At 48.0% G+C, this 24,654-nt stretch overlaps 1 protein-coding gene across 1 annotated transcript in view; it reads left to right on the top strand.

Annotated features, from left to right (window-relative positions):
* The window catches only part of LOC120232502 (core histone macro-H2A.2), a 59,567-nt gene that overhangs the window by 15,682 nt on the left and 19,231 nt on the right, over window positions 1–24,654 (top strand). The window contains exon 2 of the mRNA XM_039233284.1: window positions 3,673–3,903. Within this exon, the coding sequence (XP_039089215.1) occupies window positions 3,732–3,903 (172 nt within the window). The 5' untranslated portion in view covers window positions 3,673–3,731. The remainder of the gene's footprint in view (window positions 1–3,672; window positions 3,904–24,654) is intronic.

Here is a 24,654-nt window from a genome sequence, read left to right as displayed (position 1 = left end):
TGAGCAGACACTAATGCATTCTCCCCTCCGCCTTCCCTGCGCCCCCCCAACTGTTAACGTGCTGAAAATGCTCCCATTTACTTTGCAAATAACTATGAGACTTTATTACTTGGTTGTTCCTGGTTTCTCCGATATGAACGGGCAGATGTATTGCAGATGTAGATTATATCTTGTCTGGTTCCCAGTTCCTCTTCAGTACCCCAGGATACCCCAGGATTGGCCTGGAGGGTGGGGCCAGCTGAGCTGGGCCGCGCGCATCCTCCAGGGGGCGCCCACACGGTGCCTGTAACCACTGGAAAAGCTTCATCCAGTCATATTCTGTTTCAAACTTGTAAACAAACATAATGTACTGTAGTCCTTAGCTTTGCCTAATTAGAGAAAACATTGTTTTAGAGCAGAAGGTGAGTAAATGTAAACATTTAAGTATTAGTCTGATGGAAACAAATTTCACATTCTGATAGTTCTTTTCTCTTTAAACAAGCGGCCCTACACAGAGATGGAGAGATTCACACGAGGTAGATAAAAACCCGTTCGAGTTGTTAACTCCTCACTTCCCAAGACCGGATGGAGTCAGGGGAAAGGGTGGCCTGGGAACGAAGGAGCCCGGGGGTTGGAATGTCTCACGGCTCCAGGCAGAGTCCAGCATAGGCTGGGGGCAGAGGTGCTCTGTCAAAGTGGGTCTTCGCTGGAGTGGTCGGAGGACGCCGAGCCCTAAAGTCACCTGTTTTCCTTCTATGCTGCTGACTCCCAATTTTTAGGAGAACTTGTGACTCCACTCAGCTGACACTGGGGGAGTCCCTAAGTGGCTCTTTCCTGCACACTTAGTCATTCTCTGGCTACTTTTGCTTGAGAAAAATATGGTGGGGCTGAGGGATGAGCGGGTCCTGCCCTCGTGGTATCTGGGCTCTGTGCGTCCCTCTCACTGCGGCTGTGATGGTGACCATCTAGTGTGCATGGTATCCACAAGGCAAGTCCAGCCCGTGGTGGACTTTTCGGGTGGTTTCCTTGGCAACCAGACCTACTAATCCTCCTTCTCCCCCAACTTACTAGTAACTGCAAAAAGCACGTAACTGGTTTTGTGGACTCATCAATACCAATACATCTTTATGAACCTGTACGGGCTCTCGACTCTTCAGAATTCTTTTCCTAAAGGGACTAAAGCTTCTTTTCCAGAACCGTTCGAAAGTGCCTTTCTCGAACATCAGAATGACCTTCAGGATCACTTAGTCACCTTCCTGTTTTGCAGATAGGCCCACACCAGTGACACGCAGACTCACGTAGCTGGTTATGTAGTAGTGGGACCTCATCGGGGGCATCTTGCACCCAATCCTGGAGGCTTCCCACTCTACCAGGAGCCACGTCTGTTTTGAATACCACCACCGGCTGGCAAACTTGCCCTGGAGCTCTCTCCGAGGACGGGACAATCCTTTAGGAGTCCCCTGAGCTCTGGGACAGCGACAACCAACAGCAGATACTCCAGACATTTATGGGACCCTGGCCTCAGTTTCCTTAACGTACACTGATGGTTATAACCCTAGTATTGCAGTTGCTTGCTTCCTCCAAGAGAGGACACCTGAGTGGATTCGTGACGGTTAGCCGCCTAGGACAGTAGAAGCACAATGTGACGTTCTAAAAACAGCGATACTGTCTGATCCCGGTGCCTTCCTATGAAAGAGATAATATGCTAAGGCTACTTCTTTCTCTTTGCTTGTGCTTAACTTTGATGAATACCTACATCTCTTGGTGGCAAAACGACTCATGAAATAGGAGTGTACTGAGTACATATGAGCATGTAAAAAATAATGCATGTGAAGTATGTAATAAAATGCCTCAAGTTCACATCATTCACCTCGGGGAGAGGAGGATGTCGAGATGGGGGTTGGTTGCTGGGTCTGTCGTGTTTATATAAAACTCCTCAGTCATAACAGAGTAATCAGCTACTCTGGAAAACTGAACGCCGCTCATTCTTCCATCCAGAGTAAATAAACCCCAGCTTCATATCATTCCTATCAGCCGTGCATCCATTTAGCGCTGGATCCATTATATTTTCACCCACTCTCTTAGGCCTTTTCATTGTCACCGTGGCTGTTGGCAGACAGACCTAGCCCGCATTTGAGACGGCTGCCTCAACAGATAGATCTAATCCCGATTTATTTTTGACATTCTTTTTGCCTTCCCCAACAAAATGGCCACAGAGAATGATATCGTCCTTGGAGCAGGGAGCTTTGATTCATTAGTACATTTCCAGGAGATTTTCTGTGTCCTTCCCTCTTTTTTTTTTTGGTTCTTGTTTATCCTTAGTAATTTGCTTTTACTTTATCCTGGATTTTTTTCCATTTTTTGGTCACAGTACTCCCTCAACCAACAGGTTAAGCTCTATTACAATTCTCTGAATTCGCTTTGGAGAAGTATATCATTATCTTGGCTTCACACGAAAGATCGCTTCCTGAAATGACCGTGAATTTGAGACACATCTCTCGGTGCCTTGTACTGAAGTCCCCTCTTCTGGCTGATTCCTGGAGTTTCTCCCCCAAATCAGCCTGGACTCCTCATTTCAAGAGGCAGAAGCTTGGGCTGCACAATAACTTTTTAATTTGCTAGGTTTGGTTACTCTGCATTAGCACAGTTACTAAACTGTGCCTTTTGACATACTTCTGTCTTTAAGAATGTTATATTATCGGGGCCCCTGGGTGGCTTAGTCAGTTAAGCATCCGACTTCCGCTCGGGTCATGGTCTCGCAGTTCGTGGGTTCAGGCCCTTCGTAGGCTCTGTGCTGACAGCTCAGAGCCTGGAGCCTGCTTCGGAGTCTGTGTCTCCCTCTCTCTCTCTGCCCGTCCCTTGGTTCGCACTCGGTTTCTCTCTCTCTCAAAAATAAATGAACATTAAAAAAGAATGCTATATTATTGGAGAATTTGGAAAAACATTTCCATCAGAGACATGCACATCAGCTCTGAGTTGTCGGTCAAAGCTGTTATAGGCATTGCCGTATTAACTCATCCCAGGTATGCAAATAGGCAGAAGCACATCAGGGCATATAGGAACCATATTCGTTCTCTTGCAGCTGCTCCCACAAATTAGCCCCAGTTTAGGGGTTGAAGCAATACAAATTGATTCTCTGACAGTTCTGGAGGTCGGAAGGGGAAAATCACGTTCTCTGAGCTAACAGGGAGGTGTCGGTAGGGCTGCCTCCTGGAGGCTCTGAGGGGGTAATCCATTGCTGCTCTCGCTACACCTCTCACTGCCCCCCTTAGAAGAACCCTGGCAATTATATCGGACCCACCCAAATACTCCAGGATAATCTCTCCATGGCAGGATCCTGGACTTAATTATATCTTCAAAGTCTCTTTTGCCATATAAGGTGATATATGCAAGGGTCCTGGGGTTGAAGGGGTGGACATCTTTGGGGCCATTGTCCTGCAGTCTATAGCAGCATGCCCCCTTTCTCTAGTGGGTTTCTTTGGCCTCTCCTGTTAAGGCTGGGCTGGCCTGATAGTGGGGAGGTGTTTGGGGAGGGCAGCCGAGCTGTGCCCAGCTCGTGGCCTGTGGTGGCAGCCAGGTCTCAGCTGCCTCCCCGGGGCTACCTGATGTGTCACCTGGTGCCCTAGTGCCACATCACTGTCCCCAAGGTGTTTGCCAACCACCCTCCCTCACCCTGCTTCTTCTCCTTTGCAGCATCGTGTTAGTGCCGGGAGGCGACCGCGTCAGCAAGCTGAGAGGGAAACTGAGGCAAGATGTCGGGCCGGAGCGGGAAGAAGAAAATGTCCAAGCTGTCCCGTTCAGCCAGGGCCGGTGTCATCTTCCCCGTGGGGAGGCTGATGCGTTACCTGAAGAAAGGGACGTTCAAGTACCGGATCAGCGTGGGCGCTCCCGTCTACATGGCAGCCGTCATCGAGTACCTGGCAGGTAATGTGAACACGCGGGCAGGTCACCCCTCCCAGATCCACACCCTCCCCTCTGCCCCCGCCGCCCAGGGACAAGGAGAATCGCTTCCATCTGCGGATGGCTCAAGGGCACGGGGGGGTGGTGACAGGGCTTCAGCCTGCCTGCTTGGCCAAGATGCCTTTTGCAGGCTTTAGGGGAGGGAAGAGGGCGTGACGGCAGATGATCAGCGTGGAAGGAAGAGACCCACAATGAAGTGGCTTTTCTAGACCAGCCCTCAAAACGGTGTGTCTTGCTTTAGGCAAACCCAGGAGGTAAAAAGATTCCAGGTTCCCGCAGAAGAGAAACTACAGGGAGGATTAGGGGCGGGATGGGGGGGGGGGGGGAACTATCCATTTTGTAACAGGGGGCCTGCTCTTCACTCCGAGGCTCTCACCGAGCATTGGGTTTCCTGGTGTATTGGAACTAAGGCTCAGTGTCCATGAATACTGTTGACCCAGCATCAGAATAATCTCCAGCTGCTTCCAGGCAGCCCTTCATGTTCAAGCAGTGCTTTCCTTTGTATCCGATGGGCGCACGAGGAATAGTGCTCCATATTGGTTGTTAACAGTATTTTTTTTTATTAGAAGATGAGATTTTTGCTGCGTGTGGTCTTTAGCTATTGGAATAACTTTCTGTTTAGCTTTCTTCTTGTCGTTCTCTCATGTCTTAGTTAGACACCATACTTCAAAATTTCAAGGAGGCTTTTATTTTATATATAAACATATAAAAACTTTTAAAATAAATCTGTAAGAATAAAAATATGTATAAGTAAGTGTGATTAGCTCCTCGAGGGGTCATTTTAGCCACGAGCAACCATGTCTCTGACCTTGCCCGGGGTACCAGGTTTAAATCCCTTGGGAGGCCCCCCTTGTAAAGCAGACCTCCCCAAACTGCCTCTCCAAGCGGCCCAGCCCCTGCAGCCACGGTATGAAAACCCACAGGAGTGTGGCAGGGCTAGACCCAGCTTCTCTCCCCAGGTCCCTTTTCCCCTCCTGCTTCTCCCTCAAGTACAATTTCTTCCTCCTCCTTAGATGCGCAGGCCTGTTCTGCCCTCTCAGTCCCCCATCTGTCGCCAGACGTTAGTGATGAAAGCTCACCTTGGTCTACCAGTGGACACCTTCACCCCTGGAGCTCCCGTCCCTCGGGCAGACCTCGGCATCTTAAGGCTGTCCCTTCTTGTGAAATGAAAGGCTTGTCCCTGGGCTAAAAGATTTTCATGGGCACCTTTTAGGAGGTTGGAGAGAGGGCTGGAGGGCTCCAGGGTCGGTCCAGTTAGGCATGAGAGAGCAGGGTTTTTTCAAAGTGGCAGCCACTCCCCGGATCTTGTTGACAAGGTCCGACATGGGGCCTGAGACTATTTATTTTCGAGAAACAACGACAGAGTATGAGCAGGGGAGGGGCAGAGGGAGAGGGAGACACAGAATCTGAAGCAGGCTCCAGGCTCCGAGCTGTCAACACAGAACCCAGAGCGGGGCTCGAACCCACGAACTTTGAGATCATGATCTCAGCTAAAGTCGGACGCTTAACTGACTGAGCCACCCAGGCGCCTCAAGACTCGACCTTTCCAGGGGCCCCTGTTGATTGTGATGTTGGTCCTGGGACCACTCAGAGGAGCGACGCCCTTGCTAGTGTTGTAGCAGCAGCCTAAAGGCCTGGGGATTGCTTTAAAGTACAGGGTCCTGGCTGCGTCCTCCGGGGCCCCACAAACACACCCTGTGGTCTGATCCACTGGGTCTGGAATGGGATCCAGGAATCTGGTGGGAAAATCCCTCCCTCAGGAAGGGAAAGGTGATTGAAGTTTTAAAACTCCGTGTTAGGCCCCCATCACCTGGCGAGGCTGGGACACATTGAGTAGCTAGAGACCCCACAGCCTCCAAGCAGGGAGCTGGGGTTCCCTGAGGTCCTTCAACCCTAAGCCACCTACTTTCTGCTCTACTACGCTGCCCCCAAAGTAGAACATCACCTTATTTCTCAAGTTGATTACTCATAATCCTCCATTCGCCCAGCAAACTTTTATTGAGCACTGACCACATGCCAGGAGCTCTCCGTGCTGAGGCTGCTGCAGTGGAGACTAAGACAGAATCGAGGCGTCAGTCCCTGCCCTCGAGCAGGTGCGTTCTGGGAAAGAGAAACAGCAAACAAATATGAGTGAAGGGTGTGTGATTCTGCGATGGTGATAAGTGCCAGGGGACAGATACAGCCAGGAAGGAGAGAGAGTGTCCCGGACGGGGAGGTGAGGGGGGTTGTGAATAGTGCTGGTCAGGAGGGCCCACTGAGGGGGAAGCAGGGAGCGGGCAGGCGCGTGTCTGCGGGCTGGTGCTGCAGGAGGGGGAGGGCAGGAGCTGGTGTTGGAGGGGTAGCAGTCGGCCAGGGGCTTGGGACCCCGGGAGGGGCTAGGACTGTAAGGGAGGCTTGAGAAGTGAGGCTGGTGGGAGCTAAGAGCTTGCAGCGGGCGTTCTGAGGGGCTTTGAGCAGGGGCGGAAGGGATCTGACCCCGTGGGGAGGCGCTACCAGGGCGGAAGCAGGGAAAGAGCAAGAAGGCCCTTCCGGGCTCACGTCCTCGGTGGAGGTACCGAGCCGCGGTCAGAGGCCCCAGACGTCTTGAAGGCAAAGCCAACAGGGTTTGCCAGGGGACTGGACATGAGATAGAAGAGGGGATGACCGGGGCGCCTGGGTAGCTCAGTCGATTAAGCGTCCGACTCTTGGTTTCGGCTCAGGTCAAGATCTCACGGGTTCGTGAGTTCAAGCCCCGCACTGGGTTCGTGCTGACGGTCGCTTAGGATCCTCTCTTTCTGCCCCTCCCTCTCTCTTTCTTCCTAAAAATAAATAAGTAAGTAAATAAATAAACTTTTAAAAAGAAGAAGAGAGGATGAGTACCTGGAAGGAGGCCATTGGCAATAACACTCCTTCCCCCCGGGGCCCTGTCTCAGCACCCAGCTGGGTCCCGGGTCAAGGGGAGGAGGTGAAGTTGGTCCCCTGAAGCCCAGGCCTGTGTTTTCTGGGTCCTTTCCTTCTCTCCCTGTCAGTTTAAATCTGGTTTATCAGTTTACCAGCTCTGTTACCTTGGGCTAATTCCTGAACCTCTCTGAGTTTCCAATGCTTCAAAAGCTAATTCATTTAACTCCATTAATGAGCTAACGGATGTATAATGCCTGGTTTATAGGATACACTCAGTAAATGGTAATTCTTCTGCTCTCCCTTCTGTTAAGAGCTGATGAAACATTCAGGGCAAAAAGTATGATGGCTAACTCTGTTAAAGCGTTATATTTTCCAGCTGTACTTGCATGTTATTGAGACGCGAAGTTTTAAGCCAAAGGAATGAATCACTATTGGTAGAATTGCAGGAAATTGGTGAGAAAGTAAAAGGGCGGTTTTTGTTACTTTGGGGGTGGGAGGTGGACATCAGTTGATTTTGTTTAGGAAAAAAGGTTCAAAGCTGAGAGCCTCCTGTCGCCCTTGAAATGACCTTCAGCATTCATGACACAAATCTTGACTGAGTTTCTTCCGTGGGTCAGGCCTTGAAGATGCAGATGAAAGAAAGCAGACCCACATGGTCCCGCCTCCGAAGGCTGGACTTGCATACCAGCAGAGCGGACAAGCAATCAGCGTTAAGCACAACACAGTAAGATGGGAAGCACGTTTGGCAGGGAACTTACAGGATCCTGGGGAGCATGTGTACAAGTGGGGTTCAGGGGGCTGCCTCTTGTAGAGTAAGAGTTGTTAGGACCTAAACCAGGTTCACACCCCTGGTTTTTCTTAAATTGACTTAAAATCCTAATGACTGGGTTCACCCCCAGAGATTCTGGGGGTACATTCTGGGCATCAGGATTTTTTTAAATTTTTAAATGTTTATTTCTTTATTTTGAGAGAGAGAGAGAGAGTACGTGTGTGTGTGCACACGCGCAACCAGGGGAGGAACAGAGGGAGAGAGGGAATCCCTAGCTGTCAGCACAGAGTCTGATGCAGGGCTCAAACCCACAAACAGTGAGATCATGACCTGAGCCGCAATCAAGAGTTGGATGCTTAATAGACTGAGCCACACAGGCACCCCTCCCTCAAATGGTTTTGATGTGAGCCAGAGTGGGGAATTAGTAGGAATTAAGAAGATTCTGGTGAGGAGATTGAGCCGGGGGAGATTTTCAGGTGGGGTAGGAACGAGGGTGAAGACCCGGAGAGTGTGGCCCCAAAACAGAACCTGGAGGAAGTTCGTACCCAGAACAGCGCTAGGAAAGGGAAGGGGTGAGAGAGGAGACGGGGAATGGGCCGGCAGGTCCTTGAGCGCCATGATGAAAATGTGTACGCTGCGCGCACACATGCACACACACATTAGGGTGAGGCCTAGAAGGGAGGAGGTGGCACTTTGGGGACATCACTTGGGCTTTAGGTGAACGGTGGGCAGGAAGCAAGATCAGAGTCCAGGAAACCTTTGGGGGTGGGATTTGTGTCACTTCTGAGATTTGACAGTGGCCAGGACAGGGGTGTGCAGAGGGCATGATGAGAAGGAATGGACAAATTGGGGAGATATCTGCGGGGGGGTGGGGTAGAGTCAGTTCGACTCATTGATGGCTTAGATGGGGGAAAGGTGTCAAGGAGGGCACAAATCTTTCAGCCTTGGGCGGCTACTTTCTTTCAAGCCAAGCTGCCATGGGTTGAGGAGTGGATGTGGGGACTCCACTCTAAGGGAGACCTGGAGAATTTCGCAAGGAGCCTGGCCAAGAGGAAGAGAGGGGGAATGTCGCTGGCGCACAGTAATGGTGCCTGTAACGGAACAGGTACAGCCGGGGAGAAACAGTGCAGGGCTCGGGGCTCAGGGGGGACCCGCAAGGGCTCGGGTCTCTGCAAGGTGTCCTGGAAGACAGATTCTGGCTCTGCCACCTATCAGCTAAGGACTGTGAGGGTGTCGCTTTACCCACATAGTGTCGTGGTGAGAATTGCATAAGATAATGCATGAAAGGCACTTAGCACTGCGTGGGCCACGAGGTAGCAACTCGCCCATACTATCGCTGTTAGAGTGAAGCCCTTTGGGCGTGTCTGGAGCCAGCAGGGAGCTAAGCTGGAGGTGTGGACACGGGCACTGTGGGGAGACTGCAGCAAAGGCCGAGAGAGAGTGAGTGAGGTCATCAAGAGAGAGTGTGACAATGACCGGACTGGGAGCCCAGACCCGGCCCTGCATGCACACGTTTCTGAGCCAAGTAGGGGGAAAGCGTGATGAGGGAGGCTGAGGAGGGCAGCAGAGAGTAGGGAGGAAAGGCTTACAGGAGCATCGGTGCTGGGGAAACCAAGGGAGGGTAACCCTCAAGGGTGATGCCAGAACAGATCTAGCCATCTCAAGGTCATGGCGACGCTGGCGAGGACTGGGCTGGTGGTCAAGGCCAAACTGCAGTGAACTGGGGAGTTGGAGGTGTGGCCAGGAGACAAAGGGGGCGGAGACTATTTTAGGGAGCTTGGATCAGAAGAAGGGAAGAGAGAGGTTGATGTTGATGGCCGGTGCTGTGGCAGGTGGGAGAAGGTGTGACACAGAGCAAGCTTGAGCCTGGGGCCCTTGGATTCTATCTTCAGTTTCCCTAACCGTACCTGAACTTCGGTACTTCCTTCCTCTATTTGTTGTGGGCAAGAAACCACAGTAGTGTGTCAGCAACACCTGGGACTTTTTGACTAACTAAAATCACTGACATTTTCTTATTAGATTCCCCTTGTTACAGATATATAGAAATATCATTTATACTTATCGCTATTTCAAAATCACAGTAGTTAGTAGACCTTCCACTAGATCTTGCTCTTTAATGTGTTAATAAAGAGGCCCACATGGACATGAGGAGGCACTTGGTGGGATGAGCACTGGGTGTTGTATGAAAGCGATGAATCACAGGAATCTGCCCCCAAAACTAAGAGTGCACTATATACACTGTATGTGAGCCAACTTGACAATAAATTATATTTTTTTAAAAAAAAGAAGCACACAGACTACTATATCCCAGATTTTTTAATACTTGGAAAATTATATTTCAGTGTGATTGGTTTTCTCTGTCATCCTATGTATGGTATTTTAGGCATTTAAAACTTAATCCTGACGCTCATTAGAGTAGCTAGTAAAGAAAATTACAATCTTTGATGAGGATGTAGAGAACTGGGACCCTTGCGCATTGCTGGTAGGAAGTGGTGTAGTTGCTGTGAAACACAGTTTGGGGTTCCTCAAGAAGTTAAACACAGAGGTCAACCAAGAAATCAAAGAAGAAATTTTAAAAAGTACCTGAAAACACATGGTCCAGAATCTTTGGGACTCAGCAAAAGCGGTTCTAAGAGAGTTTATAGCAACACAGGCCTCCTTAAGAAGCAAGAAAAATCTCAAATAAACAACCTAACCTTACACCTAAAGGAGCTAGAAAAAGAATGAACAAAACCCAAAACCAGCAGAAGGAAGGAAATAATAAAGATTAGAGCAGAAGCAAATGATAGAGAAACTAAAAAAAAAAAAAAAAAAAAAAAAAAANTGGGGGGGGGGGGAACTATCCATTTTGTAACAGGGGGCCTGCTCTTCACTCCGAGGCTCTCACCGAGCATTGGGTTTCCTGGTGTATTGGAACTAAGGCTCAGTGTCCATGAATACTGTTGACCCAGCATCAGAATAATCTCCAGCTGCTTCCAGGCAGCCCTTCATGTTCAAGCAGTGCTTTCCTTTGTATCCGATGGGCGCACGAGGAATAGTGCTCCATATTGGTTGTTAACAGTATTTTTTTTTATTAGAAGATGAGATTTTTGCTGCGTGTGGTCTTTAGCTATTGGAATAACTTTCTGTTTAGCTTTCTTCTTGTCGTTCTCTCATGTCTTAGTTAGACACCATACTTCAAAATTTCAAGGAGGCTTTTATTTTATATATAAACATATAAAAACTTTTAAAATAAATCTGTAAGAATAAAAATATGTATAAGTAAGTGTGATTAGCTCCTCGAGGGGTCATTTTAGCCACGAGCAACCATGTCTCTGACCTTGCCCGGGGTACCAGGTTTAAATCCCTTGGGAGGCCCCCCTTGTAAAGCAGACCTCCCCAAACTGCCTCTCCAAGCGGCCCAGCCCCTGCAGCCACGGTATGAAAACCCACAGGAGTGTGGCAGGGCTAGACCCAGCTTCTCTCCCCAGGTCCCTTTTCCCCTCCTGCTTCTCCCTCAAGTACAATTTCTTCCTCCTCCTTAGATGCGCAGGCCTGTTCTGCCCTCTCAGTCCCCCATCTGTCGCCAGACGTTAGTGATGAAAGCTCACCTTGGTCTACCAGTGGACACCTTCACCCCTGGAGCTCCCGTCCCTCGGGCAGACCTCGGCATCTTAAGGCTGTCCCTTCTTGTGAAATGAAAGGCTTGTCCCTGGGCTAAAAGATTTTCATGGGCACCTTTTAGGAGGTTGGAGAGAGGGCTGGAGGGCTCCAGGGTCGGTCCAGTTAGGCATGAGAGAGCAGGGTTTTTTCAAAGTGGCAGCCACTCCCCGGATCTTGTTGACAAGGTCCGACATGGGGCCTGAGACTATTTATTTTCGAGAAACAACGACAGAGTATGAGCAGGGGAGGGGCAGAGGGAGAGGGAGACACAGAATCTGAAGCAGGCTCCAGGCTCCGAGCTGTCAACACAGAACCCAGAGCGGGGCTCGAACCCACGAACTTTGAGATCATGATCTCAGCTAAAGTCGGACGCTTAACTGACTGAGCCACCCAGGCGCCTCAAGACTCGACCTTTCCAGGGGCCCCTGTTGATTGTGATGTTGGTCCTGGGACCACTCAGAGGAGCGACGCCCTTGCTAGTGTTGTAGCAGCAGCCTAAAGGCCTGGGGATTGCTTTAAAGTACAGGGTCCTGGCTGCGTCCTCCGGGGCCCCACAAACACACCCTGTGGTCTGATCCACTGGGTCTGGAATGGGATCCAGGAATCTGGTGGGAAAATCCCTCCCTCAGGAAGGGAAAGGTGATTGAAGTTTTAAAACTCCGTGTTAGGCCCCCATCACCTGGCGAGGCTGGGACACATTGAGTAGCTAGAGACCCCACAGCCTCCAAGCAGGGAGCTGGGGTTCCCTGAGGTCCTTCAACCCTAAGCCACCTACTTTCTGCTCTACTACGCTGCCCCCAAAGTAGAACATCACCTTATTTCTCAAGTTGATTACTCATAATCCTCCATTCGCCCAGCAAACTTTTATTGAGCACTGACCACATGCCAGGAGCTCTCCGTGCTGAGGCTGCTGCAGTGGAGACTAAGACAGAATCGAGGCGTCAGTCCCTGCCCTCGAGCAGGTGCGTTCTGGGAAAGAGAAACAGCAAACAAATATGAGTGAAGGGTGTGTGATTCTGCGATGGTGATAAGTGCCAGGGGACAGATACAGCCAGGAAGGAGAGAGAGTGTCCCGGACGGGGAGGTGAGGGGGGTTGTGAATAGTGCTGGTCAGGAGGGCCCACTGAGGGGGAAGCAGGGAGCGGGCAGGCGCGTGTCTGCGGGCTGGTGCTGCAGGAGGGGGAGGGCAGGAGCTGGTGTTGGAGGGGTAGCAGTCGGCCAGGGGCTTGGGACCCCGGGAGGGGCTAGGACTGTAAGGGAGGCTTGAGAAGTGAGGCTGGTGGGAGCTAAGAGCTTGCAGCGGGCGTTCTGAGGGGCTTTGAGCAGGGGCGGAAGGGATCTGACCCCGTGGGGAGGCGCTACCAGGGCGGAAGCAGGGAAAGAGCAAGAAGGCCCTTCCGGGCTCACGTCCTCGGTGGAGGTACCGAGCCGCGGTCAGAGGCCCCAGACGTCTTGAAGGCAAAGCCAACAGGGTTTGCCAGGGGACTGGACATGAGATAGAAGAGGGGATGACCGGGGCGCCTGGGTAGCTCAGTCGATTAAGCGTCCGACTCTTGGTTTCGGCTCAGGTCAAGATCTCACGGGTTCGTGAGTTCAAGCCCCGCACTGGGTTCGTGCTGACGGTCGCTTAGGATCCTCTCTTTCTGCCCCTCCCTCTCTCTTTCTTCCTAAAAATAAATAAGTAAGTAAATAAATAAACTTTTAAAAAGAAGAAGAGAGGATGAGTACCTGGAAGGAGGCCATTGGCAATAACACTCCTTCCCCCCGGGGCCCTGTCTCAGCACCCAGCTGGGTCCCGGGTCAAGGGGAGGAGGTGAAGTTGGTCCCCTGAAGCCCAGGCCTGTGTTTTCTGGGTCCTTTCCTTCTCTCCCTGTCAGTTTAAATCTGGTTTATCAGTTTACCAGCTCTGTTACCTTGGGCTAATTCCTGAACCTCTCTGAGTTTCCAATGCTTCAAAAGCTAATTCATTTAACTCCATTAATGAGCTAACGGATGTATAATGCCTGGTTTATAGGATACACTCAGTAAATGGTAATTCTTCTGCTCTCCCTTCTGTTAAGAGCTGATGAAACATTCAGGGCAAAAAGTATGATGGCTAACTCTGTTAAAGCGTTATATTTTCCAGCTGTACTTGCATGTTATTGAGACGCGAAGTTTTAAGCCAAAGGAATGAATCACTATTGGTAGAATTGCAGGAAATTGGTGAGAAAGTAAAAGGGCGGTTTTTGTTACTTTGGGGGTGGGAGGTGGACATCAGTTGATTTTGTTTAGGAAAAAAGGTTCAAAGCTGAGAGCCTCCTGTCGCCCTTGAAATGACCTTCAGCATTCATGACACAAATCTTGACTGAGTTTCTTCCGTGGGTCAGGCCTTGAAGATGCAGATGAAAGAAAGCAGACCCACATGGTCCCGCCTCCGAAGGCTGGACTTGCATACCAGCAGAGCGGACAAGCAATCAGCGTTAAGCACAACACAGTAAGATGGGAAGCACGTTTGGCAGGGAACTTACAGGATCCTGGGGAGCATGTGTACAAGTGGGGTTCAGGGGGCTGCCTCTTGTAGAGTAAGAGTTGTTAGGACCTAAACCAGGTTCACACCCCTGGTTTTTCTTAAATTGACTTAAAATCCTAATGACTGGGTTCACCCCCAGAGATTCTGGGGGTACATTCTGGGCATCAGGATTTTTTTAAATTTTTAAATGTTTATTTCTTTATTTTGAGAGAGAGAGAGAGAGTACGTGTGTGTGTGCACACGCGCAACCAGGGGAGGAACAGAGGGAGAGAGGGAATCCCTAGCTGTCAGCACAGAGTCTGATGCAGGGCTCAAACCCACAAACAGTGAGATCATGACCTGAGCCGCAATCAAGAGTTGGATGCTTAATAGACTGAGCCACACAGGCACCCCTCCCTCAAATGGTTTTGATGTGAGCCAGAGTGGGGAATTAGTAGGAATTAAGAAGATTCTGGTGAGGAGATTGAGCCGGGGGAGATTTTCAGGTGGGGTAGGAACGAGGGTGAAGACCCGGAGAGTGTGGCCCCAAAACAGAACCTGGAGGAAGTTCGTACCCAGAACAGCGCTAGGAAAGGGAAGGGGTGAGAGAGGAGACGGGGAATGGGCCGGCAGGTCCTTGAGCGCCATGATGAAAATGTGTACGCTGCGCGCACACATGCACACACACATTAGGGTGAGGCCTAGAAGGGAGGAGGTGGCACTTTGGGGACATCACTTGGGCTTTAGGTGAACGGTGGGCAGGAAGCAAGATCAGAGTCCAGGAAACCTTTGGGGGTGGGATTTGTGTCACTTCTGAGATTTGACAGTGGCCAGGACAGGGGTGTGCAGAGGGCATGATGAGAAGGAATGGACAAATTGGGGAGATATCTGCGGGGGGGTGGGGTAGAGTCAGTTCGACTCATTGATGGCTTAGATGGGGGAAAGGTGTCAAGGAGGGCACAAATCTTTCAGCCTTGGGCGGCTACTTTCTTTCAAGCCAAGCTGCCATGGGTTGAGGAGTGGATGTGGGGACTCCACTCTAAGGGAGACCTGGAGAATTTCGCAAGGAGCCTGGCCAAGAGGAAGAGAGGGGGAATGTCGCTGGCGCACAGTAATGGTGCCTGTAACGGAACAGGTACAGCCGGGGAGAAACAGTGCAGGGCTCGGGGCTCAGGGGGGACCCGCAAGGGCTCGGGTCTCTGCAAGGTGTCCTGGAAGACAGATTCTGGCTCTGCCACCTATCAGCTAAGGACTGTGAGGGTGTCGCTTTACCCACATAGTGTCGTGGTGAGAATTGCATAAGATAATGCATGAAAGGCACTTAGCACTGCGTGGGCCACGAGGTAGCAACTCGCCCATACTATCGCTGTTAGAGTGAAGCCCTTTGGGCGTGTCTGGAGCCAGCAGGGAGCTAAGCTGGAGGTGTGGACACGGGCACTGTGGGGAGACTGCAGCAAAGGCCGAGAGAGAGTGAGTGAGGTCATCAAGAGAGAGTGTGACAATGACCGGACTGGGAGCCCAGACCCGGCCCTGCATGCACACGTTTCTGAGCCAAGTAGGGGGAAAGCGTGATGAGGGAGGCTGAGGAGGGCAGCAGAGAGTAGGGAGGAAAGGCTTACAGGAGCATCGGTGCTGGGGAAACCAAGGGAGGGTAACCCTCAAGGGTGATGCCAGAACAGATCTAGCCATCTCAAGGTCATGGCGACGCTGGCGAGGACTGGGCTGGTGGTCAAGGCCAAACTGCAGTGAACTGGGGAGTTGGAGGTGTGGCCAGGAGACAAAGGGGGCGGAGACTATTTTAGGGAGCTTGGATCAGAAGAAGGGAAGAGAGAGGTTGATGTTGATGGCCGGTGCTGTGGCAGGTGGGAGAAGGTGTGACACAGAGCAAGCTTGAGCCTGGGGCCCTTGGATTCTATCTTCAGTTTCCCTAACCGTACCTGAACTTCGGTACTTCCTTCCTCTATTTGTTGTGGGCAAGAAACCACAGTAGTGTGTCAGCAACACCTGGGACTTTTTGACTAACTAAAATCACTGACATTTTCTTATTAGATTCCCCTTGTTACAGATATATAGAAATATCATTTATACTTATCGCTATTTCAAAATCACAGTAGTTAGTAGACCTTCCACTAGATCTTGCTCTTTAATGTGTTAATAAAGAGGCCCACATGGACATGAGGAGGCACTTGGTGGGATGAGCACTGGGTGTTGTATGAAAGCGATGAATCACAGGAATCTGCCCCCAAAACTAAGAGTGCACTATATACACTGTATGTGAGCCAACTTGACAATAAATTATATTTTTTTAAAAAAAAGAAGCACACAGACTACTATATCCCAGATTTTTTAATACTTGGAAAATTATATTTCAGTGTGATTGGTTTTCTCTGTCATCCTATGTATGGTATTTTAGGCATTTAAAACTTAATCCTGACGCTCATTAGAGTAGCTAGTAAAGAAAATTACAATCTTTGATGAGGATGTAGAGAACTGGGACCCTTGCGCATTGCTGGTAGGAAGTGGTGTAGTTGCTGTGAAACACAGTTTGGGGTTCCTCAAGAAGTTAAACACAGAGGTCAACCAAGAAATCAAAGAAGAAATTTTAAAAAGTACCTGAAAACACATGGTCCAGAATCTTTGGGACTCAGCAAAAGCGGTTCTAAGAGAGTTTATAGCAACACAGGCCTCCTTAAGAAGCAAGAAAAATCTCAAATAAACAACCTAACCTTACACCTAAAGGAGCTAGAAAAAGAATGAACAAAACCCAAAACCAGCAGAAGGAAGGAAAAAAAAAAAAAAAAAAAAAAAAAAAAAAAAAAAAAAAAAAAAAAAAAAAAAAAAAAAAAAAAAAAACACCACACACACACACACACACACACAAAAACAAAAAAGAAAAAAGAAACAAAAATAGAACAGATCAGTGAAATGAGGAACTGACTGGTTCTTTGAAAAGATCAATAAAATTGATAAACTAGGGAGTCAGATTTATCAAAAAGGAAAGAGAAAGGACTCAAACAAAATCACCAGTGAGAGGAAAAATTGCAACCAACACCACAGAAATATAAACAATTATAAGAGAATATTATGAAAAGCTATATGCCAACAAATTGGACAACCTGGAAGAAATGGATAAATTCCTAGAATCCTATAAACTACCAAAACGGAAGCAGTAAGAAATAGAAAGTTTGAACAGATGGATAACCAGCAATGAAATGGAATCAGTAATCAAAAAACTCCCAAAAAACAGAAGTTCAGGACCAGATAGCTTCACAACTGAATTCTATCAAACATTTAAGGAGGAGTTAATGCCTATTCTTCTCACACTATTCCAGAAAATATAAGAGGAAGGAAAACTTCCAAATTCATTCTATGAGGCCAGCATTACCCTGACACCAAACCAGATAAAGACACCACAAAAAAATCAATCAATCAATCAATTAATTAAAAGTAGAACTACAAGCCAATATCCCTGATGAACATGGATGCAAAAATCCTCATCAAAATACTAGCAAACCACGGGCGCCTGTGTGGCTCAGTCAGTTAAGCATCCGACTTCAGCTCTGGTCATGATCTCGCAGTTTGTGAGTCCGAATGCCACAATGGGCTCTGTACCGACAGCTCAGAGCCTGGAGCCTGCTTCAGATTCTGTGTCTCCTTCTCTCTCTCTGCCCCTCCCCCACTTATGCTCGCTCGCTCTCTCTCTTTCACACACACACACACACACACACACACACACACACACAAAATACTAACAAACCGAATCCAACAATACATTTCAAACATCATTCACCACGATCAAGTGGGATTTATCTCCAGGATGCAAGAGTGGTTCAATATTTGCAAATCAATATGTGTGATACATCGCATCAATGAGAGAAAGGATTTAAAAAGTATGATCATCTCCATAGATGCACAAAAAACATTTGACAAAGCACAACATGCATTCATGATGAAAATTCCAAAAGAAGTAAGTTCAGGGGGAGCATACCTCAACATAATAAAAGCCTTATATGAAAAGCCCACAGCCATCATCAGCCTCCTAAGGTCAGGAATGAGACAAGGATGTCCACTCTCACCACTTTTAGTCAACACAGTACTGGAAGTCCTAGCCACAGCAATCGGACAACAAAAAGAAATAAAAGGCATTCAGAGTGGAAAGGAAGAAGTGAAACTTTCACTATTAGCAGATAACATGACACTGTATATAGAAAACCTTTAAGACTCTAGCAAAAAAAGCTATTGAAACTGATACACCGAATTCAGAAAAGTCACAGGATACAAAATCAATGTACAGAAATCTGTTGAATTTCTTTACACTAATAATGAAGCGGCAGAAATAGAAATTAAGAAACAATCCCATATATACTTGCACGAAAGATAATAAGATACCCAGGAATCAACTTAACCAAAAAGGTTAAGTACTGTACTCTGAAAACGGTAAAACATCGATGAAAGAAACTGAAGAAGACACAAAGAAATGGAAAGAAATCTCATGCTCATGGATCTGAAGAACAAACATTGTTAAAATGTCTGTGCTACCCAAAGCAATCTACACATTTAATGCAATCCTCATCAAAACACCAACAGCATTTTTCACAGAACCGGAGCAAACAATCCTAAAATTTGTATGGAACCACAAAAGACCCTGAATAGCCAAAGCAATCCTGAAAAAGGAAAACAAAACCAGAGACATCACAATTCCAGAGTTCAAGTTATATTATGAAGCTGTAGTCATGTATGGTACTGGCACAGAAACAGACACAGAGATCAATAGAACAGGATAGAAAACCAGAAAGAGACCCACAATTATATGATCAATTAATCTCTGACAAAGCAGGAAAGAATATACAATGGGAAAAACACAGTCTGTTCAACAGATGGTGCTGAGAGAACTGGACAGCTACATGCAGAAGAATGAACCCGAACCACTTTCGTACACCACACACCAACCCTCATGCACTGCTGGTGGGAATGCAAACTGGTGCAGCCACTGTGGGAGACAGTATGGAGGTTCCTCCAAAAGTTACAAATAGAATGACCCTACAATCTAAAAAGTACATAAAACATTAATTTAAAGGGATGCACGCACTCCTATGTTTATTGCAGCGTTATTTACAACACCCAAATTATGGCAGCAGCACAGATGTCCATCCATAGATGAATGGATAAAGAAGAAGTGAGATACACACACACACACAGAAATATTACTCAGCCATAATAAAGAATGACATCTTGCCACTTAGAACGACATGGATGGATCTAGAGAGTATTATGCTAAATGAAATAAGGCATCCAGAGAAAGACAGATACCACAGCATTTCACTCATATGTGGAATTTAAGAAACAAAACAAATGAGTGGGGGGAAAAAGAGACAAACCAAGAAAGACTCTTAATAATAGAGAATATACTGATGGTTACCAGAGGGGAGGAGTGCAGGGGGGTGGGTGGAATAGGTGCTGGGGATTAAGGAGGGCACTTGTTGTGATGAGCACTGAATGATGTGTGGGTTTGTTGAATCACTGTATTATACATCTGAAACTAATATTACACTGTATGTTAACTATATTGGAATTAAAAGAAAATGCTTAATTTAAAAAAAAGTTAAAAAGTCATGGAATTTGTATGACCCAGCAATTCCACCTCCAGGTATATGCCCAAAAGAATTGAAATCAGACACTTAAACACATATTTATACACAAATATTCATACAGCATTAACACCATAGTCAAAAAGTGGAAACAACTCCAGATTCCATCACCAGATGAATGGATAAACAAGATGCAGTGGATCCGTGCAGTGGACTATTATTCAGCCATGAAACGGAATGAAATTCTGAGGCACCTGGGTGGCTCAGTCGGTTAAGCATCCAACTTCAGCTCAGGTCATGATCTCATGGTTCGTGAGTTTGAGCCCCGCGTCGGGCTCTGTGCTGACAGCTCAGAGACTGGAGCCTGCTTTGAGTTCTGTGTCTCCCTCTCTCTCTGCCCCATCCACCCCCACTCTCTATCTCTCAAAAATAAATAAACATTACAAAAGTTTTTTAAAAAGGAATGAAATTCGGACATGTGCTATCGTATGGATGAGTCTTGAAGACTTTATGCAAAATGAGATTGAAATGAGCCAGACATAAGAAGGTAAATAGTATATATGATTCTACTTTTATGAAGCATCAGAGTGGTCACGTGTAAAGAGACAGAGAGGAGGGCTGGGGTGGGATAGGCGCCAGAGTGTGATGGGCGCGGAGCTCCCATTTAGGAAGATGAAGGGCTGATGGCGGATATCGGGGATGGTGGCATAATACTGTGAATGTAATGAATGCCACTGAGTTGCTCACTTAGAAATGGTTAGAATGATAAACTTCATGTTCTGCCACAATAAAGAGAAGAGCCGCCATTATTCTGAGAAGGGGCCCCTAGGCCTCGCCCGACTACCGGAGGGCTTCCCGGCCCCGGCAAAGTGTGCCATTCCTGGCGGGGCGGGGGGGGGGGAGCTGGAGATGCTGGAGAGAAGGAGCTCATCGGGGGAAATGGGGCCCCTCTGCTCAAAGGGGGAAGGTCCCTCCCCAGGCTCCCAGAAGAGGGGCTGCCAGGGACAGATGAGCACATGACAGCATCCCTGTCGGCCGCTGGCAGACACCCTCTTCCTCAGAGCATCACCTTCTCTGACGCTCCTAACTGAATCTCAGAAGACAGCTTTTAAGTGTTACTGTTCTGCTCTGATCTCCTGCCCCAATGTCAGTAGCAGACAGTGACCTGGAATTTGTGCACTGATGTCCTGGCAGCCACCAGGCCTGGGTCGGTGGTTTCCCGTGGCCAGCTTGCCTCTCCCCTCAGATTCATGACTCAGGTCTCTGATGCCCTCTCTCCCCGTCAGCGCATCAGAAAGGGAACCTGGGGCCACAGGAGTGGCCAGTAAGAGAAGGCTGGAGGTACTTCGCCAAAAAGAAAGTGGTGCAAATTTTCAGCTGCTCTGGGTGAGAGAGAGCCATCTGCCCTGCCTGTGACCGCTCCGGACTGGCCACCTGGCTGGACCCGGGTTCACACATCACCCTGACATCAGACCATGTGGTGCTTCTAGTGCCAAAAAAGGAGGAGGAGGTTGAGACGATCTGATGGCAGACACATGCTGGACCGCTCATCTGGAATGTTCTTTCTACCTGAGACGTCCTCCAGCCTCCCAGAAGGGACAGCATACTCATATTTCACGTTGTCCATCTGTAAACGCTGGTCCAGTTCACATCTCCAATGTTAGCAAGAGAAAATGAAAAAGCAAGCCTGAAATTCTGGAAAATAATTTTGTACTTACCAACAATAGATGCAATATAAACGTAAGATGTTGAAAATGAAGAATTTAAATCATTTTACAGTGAGAAAATGTCCTGTAACATTTTTAATTGATAGGATAAATAGTTTTTTTAAAAAGCTTGAGGGCGCCTGGGTGGCTCAGTGGGTTAAGCGTCTGACTTTGGCTCAGGTCACGATCTCACAGTTCATGGGTTCGAGCCCCACGTCGGGCTCTGTGCTGACAGCTCAGAGCCTGGACCCTGTTTCAGATTCTGTGTCTCCCTCTCTTTCTGACCCTCCCCTGTTCATGCTGTCTCTCTCAGAAATAAATAAAACCTAAAAAAAATTTTTTTAAATAAAAAAATAAAAAGCTTGAATTTCAGGGCAACTTAAGTCATCGTGTCACATAGAAGACCTCCACTGACATCATTTCCGGACAATTGGGTCTATCCATTTAAAACAAACATTTTCTTATCTAACGATTTTCATCTGTGACATGAATGTTTCGAAAAGATCACTTTGGCAGCAAAGGCCATATGTATGAGTGTGCGGGTTGTACACTGTGCAAGTACACACATCGAAGGGAGTATCATTCTCATCATAGGTCTCAAAGATTCCCATATTTATTACGAGCATTCCCAGCAGATGGCAGTAAAGGGTATTGTACTAGAGAAGTCAAGGGTCTGGCAGAAGGAACGTCCTTTACTAATTTGTACAAAGGTACCTATGGGCCAGCAGTGGCCTTTTTGCCACGGATCTGGAGGAGGACAAAAAATGGGAGCAGCGAAACCATCTGGACAGCCATTACGGTTACCTGGGCTCAAAGAGAAGAGAGCCTTAGCTCAAGTAATGGCAGTAGGCGTGGAGAAGACGGACAAAGGCATGTGATTGATGAGGCTGGGGGAGGTGAGGAAGGGAGAGGAAGGGAGAGGGAATGGTTCCCAGGCCTCCGCATGGAGCTTTGTGTGGATGGTGCTGCCGACGCCAAGGGAATGGTTTGGATTTGGGGATGTGGTGCGTGTGACTGACCTGTGGAACACCCAGGTGAGGCTGTCCAGGTGACATCACAGCAGGAGGTGCAGATCTGGTAGCATGGGCAACAGGGCGGAAGCTGGAGCCATGAAGCCATGGGGTTTCCCTGGAGACTGCATGGCCTGAGCATGATCCCAGGGGCGCCGTCACCTCGTGGGCGAATGGGCAAGAAGGAAGGGGCTAAGGAAGAAGACAGTCTTGAAGGAGTGGCACTCCATGCCCTCGGTCCCAGCCCTACATTTACCATGCTATTTCCCATCTCCCGTGGGCTGGGATGTCTAATGTTGCTTTTGATCCTGGACAAAATGGGAGCACAACCCCTTCCAAAATTATGTGCACGATGAGCTTTCCAACATCCCTTTTGGCTACAGAAATCTTTTTTTTTTTTTAATACCAAATTCTAAGCTGTATTCCAGATGGTTCCTATAGCTGGAAGTGTGACTTCGAGAATATAGACTTCCATGGAAATCTCCACCACGTAACAGAATCAGAATCTTCCCACAAAAGTTTCAGCAAAACACATGTGTGCTGTATAAATCCATTTTTCCTACTGACTGCCAGGAGAAGGGTACTTATGTTCTCAAGGCCAATAAAATCCCTCGAGAATGTAACTAATGTTTATAGTTCGTGTGAATATATTTGTCATGATGACCCTGGGAAACCTCCATAGTGATTGTATTTCAAACATTTAAACCGTGAAGTCCTTGTCCCAAGGAATGTCCAGACTAAACATCCTACGGAGAAGAGAAGTCCTGTGTCTAGATTTTCAGCTGTGTATTGTTCAAGAGTTTTCCTCTTTTGGGGCACCTGGGGGGCTCAATCAGTTAAGCATCCGACTCTTGATTTCAGCTCAGGTCTTGATCTCATGGTTCATGAGATCAAACCCCACCTCGGGCTCTGTGTGGTCATCGTGGTGCCTGCTTGGGATTCTCTCTCCTCTCTCTGCCCTTCCCCCACCCTCTAAATATATAAATAAAACCGTTTTGTAGAAAGTTTTTGTAGGGAAAAAAAAAAAAAAAAAAACTTTACCTCTGCTTTTACACCAGAGCACAGAATCAAGGTTTTCTGTCTTATAACTGATTTCAGAAGGCTGGGTCCAGGAGCTGAGGGGCATGCCGGCCGGGCCTTGGCTGTGAGCCCTGCATAGGTCTGTCTGCTAAATTGCAGCCGTTAGTCTCTGGCCCAGCTGCCTGTGATTCCAGCAGACTGTCCATCTGTGAATCCAATGTCCATGCATCTGTCTGTTGGGCTGAAGATAACCTGACCTCATAGGCTTCCTGAAGGTTCCAAATCTGTAGGGCTTCCCATTCAGCCTTCTCATGCTGACAACTAATTTGAGGAACTCGGCCAGATGGTTAACATCTTCCTCTAAGGGCAGGTGACACAGGCAGGAAAGTGATAGTCCAAGATGCTAAATTAAATTCAATTCCTCAGAAGCTTCAAATCGGGAGGCCCCTTGACCCTTCACCCCATTGACAAAAAGGGGTGAGTGCTCCTTCCTCCCAGGTGCAGTGAGGGCTCCTTGCTCCCAGATGTGATGAGTGCTCCTTCCTCCCAGATGCAGTTAGTGCTCCTTCCTCCCAGGTGTGGTGAGTGCTCCTTCCTCCCAGGTGTGGGGTCCCAAGCTGAGCAGGTGCAGTTACCTCCCTTTTATTGTTCACAAGGGGGCGCTGCACATTTAACCCTAGAGTGAAAACACGAAGCCTATTTGTGAAAGCTTTATAACTACATTTCTTTGTGTTGTGTACCTTTCTTTTAAGGGAAGGAAAGGGCTGGGCAGCAGCTTGAGTGCAGCCAACCGGATGATCTAATAGGGCATGAATTTCAAATACTCTACCCCGTTGTCCCAGCAAGTGTGCTCATGCTTCTCAAACTACAGCCCCCCAGTCTCTGATTCAGAAAACACGGCTGCCGTATAAATGGATTGTTGGTAAACACACTATTCATTGCATAATAATCTGGAAAAGATGTTGTGAGAATGAATTCGCAGTGATTTAGCACTTTTCATTATGGAAATTCCATATAAATATTTAACTGTGATGCTTATTTTATTCTAATTTTTTGTTAATCACATTTGCTTAGTTAATATGGCATACTTAGGCAGCTTTTTTATCACCATAGATTTTTATGAGTGATGGCAATTGTATGTGCTATTTATTTGAAATTAGGTTGATTGTAAAGACTCACAGAATCACCTGTTAATTTTAGGGCTCAGTATCTACGCCATTGTACCAGCAAATTCTCCCAACACATGCACCCGCGCGTGCACGCACACACTTCGCCACCACATTACCAGTGAGACAACACGTTGGCACATTGCCTCTAGTTTTCTAAGGGAAGGAATTTTTCTTTAAGGGCTCGTTAATACATTTGAAGGCAGACAAATTTGATTAGCAGGACATCCCTCTGACATTGAGGAAGAAAGAAAAGGGAGACAGAGGAGGAAGGCGAAAGCAAACAGATGGTGTGGAGCCAATTCTTCAGATGTTTAATTTTGACTAAAAATTGTGGTAACAGAGGCACCTGGGTGGCTCGGTCGGTTGAGCGTCCGACTTCGGCTCGGCTTCGCTCATGATCCTGTGGTTCGAGCCCCACATCAGGCTCTCTGCCGTCAGTTCAG

Source organism: Hyaena hyaena, unplaced genomic scaffold (genome assembly GCF_003009895.1).
Source record: "Hyaena hyaena isolate Hyena2069 unplaced genomic scaffold, ASM300989v1 scaffold_73, whole genome shotgun sequence".
NCBI lineage: Eukaryota > Metazoa > Chordata > Mammalia > Carnivora > Hyaenidae > Hyaena > Hyaena hyaena.
The sequence above is the reverse complement of the archived record's forward strand: the minus strand, read 5'-3'. Positions and strand labels throughout refer to the sequence as shown.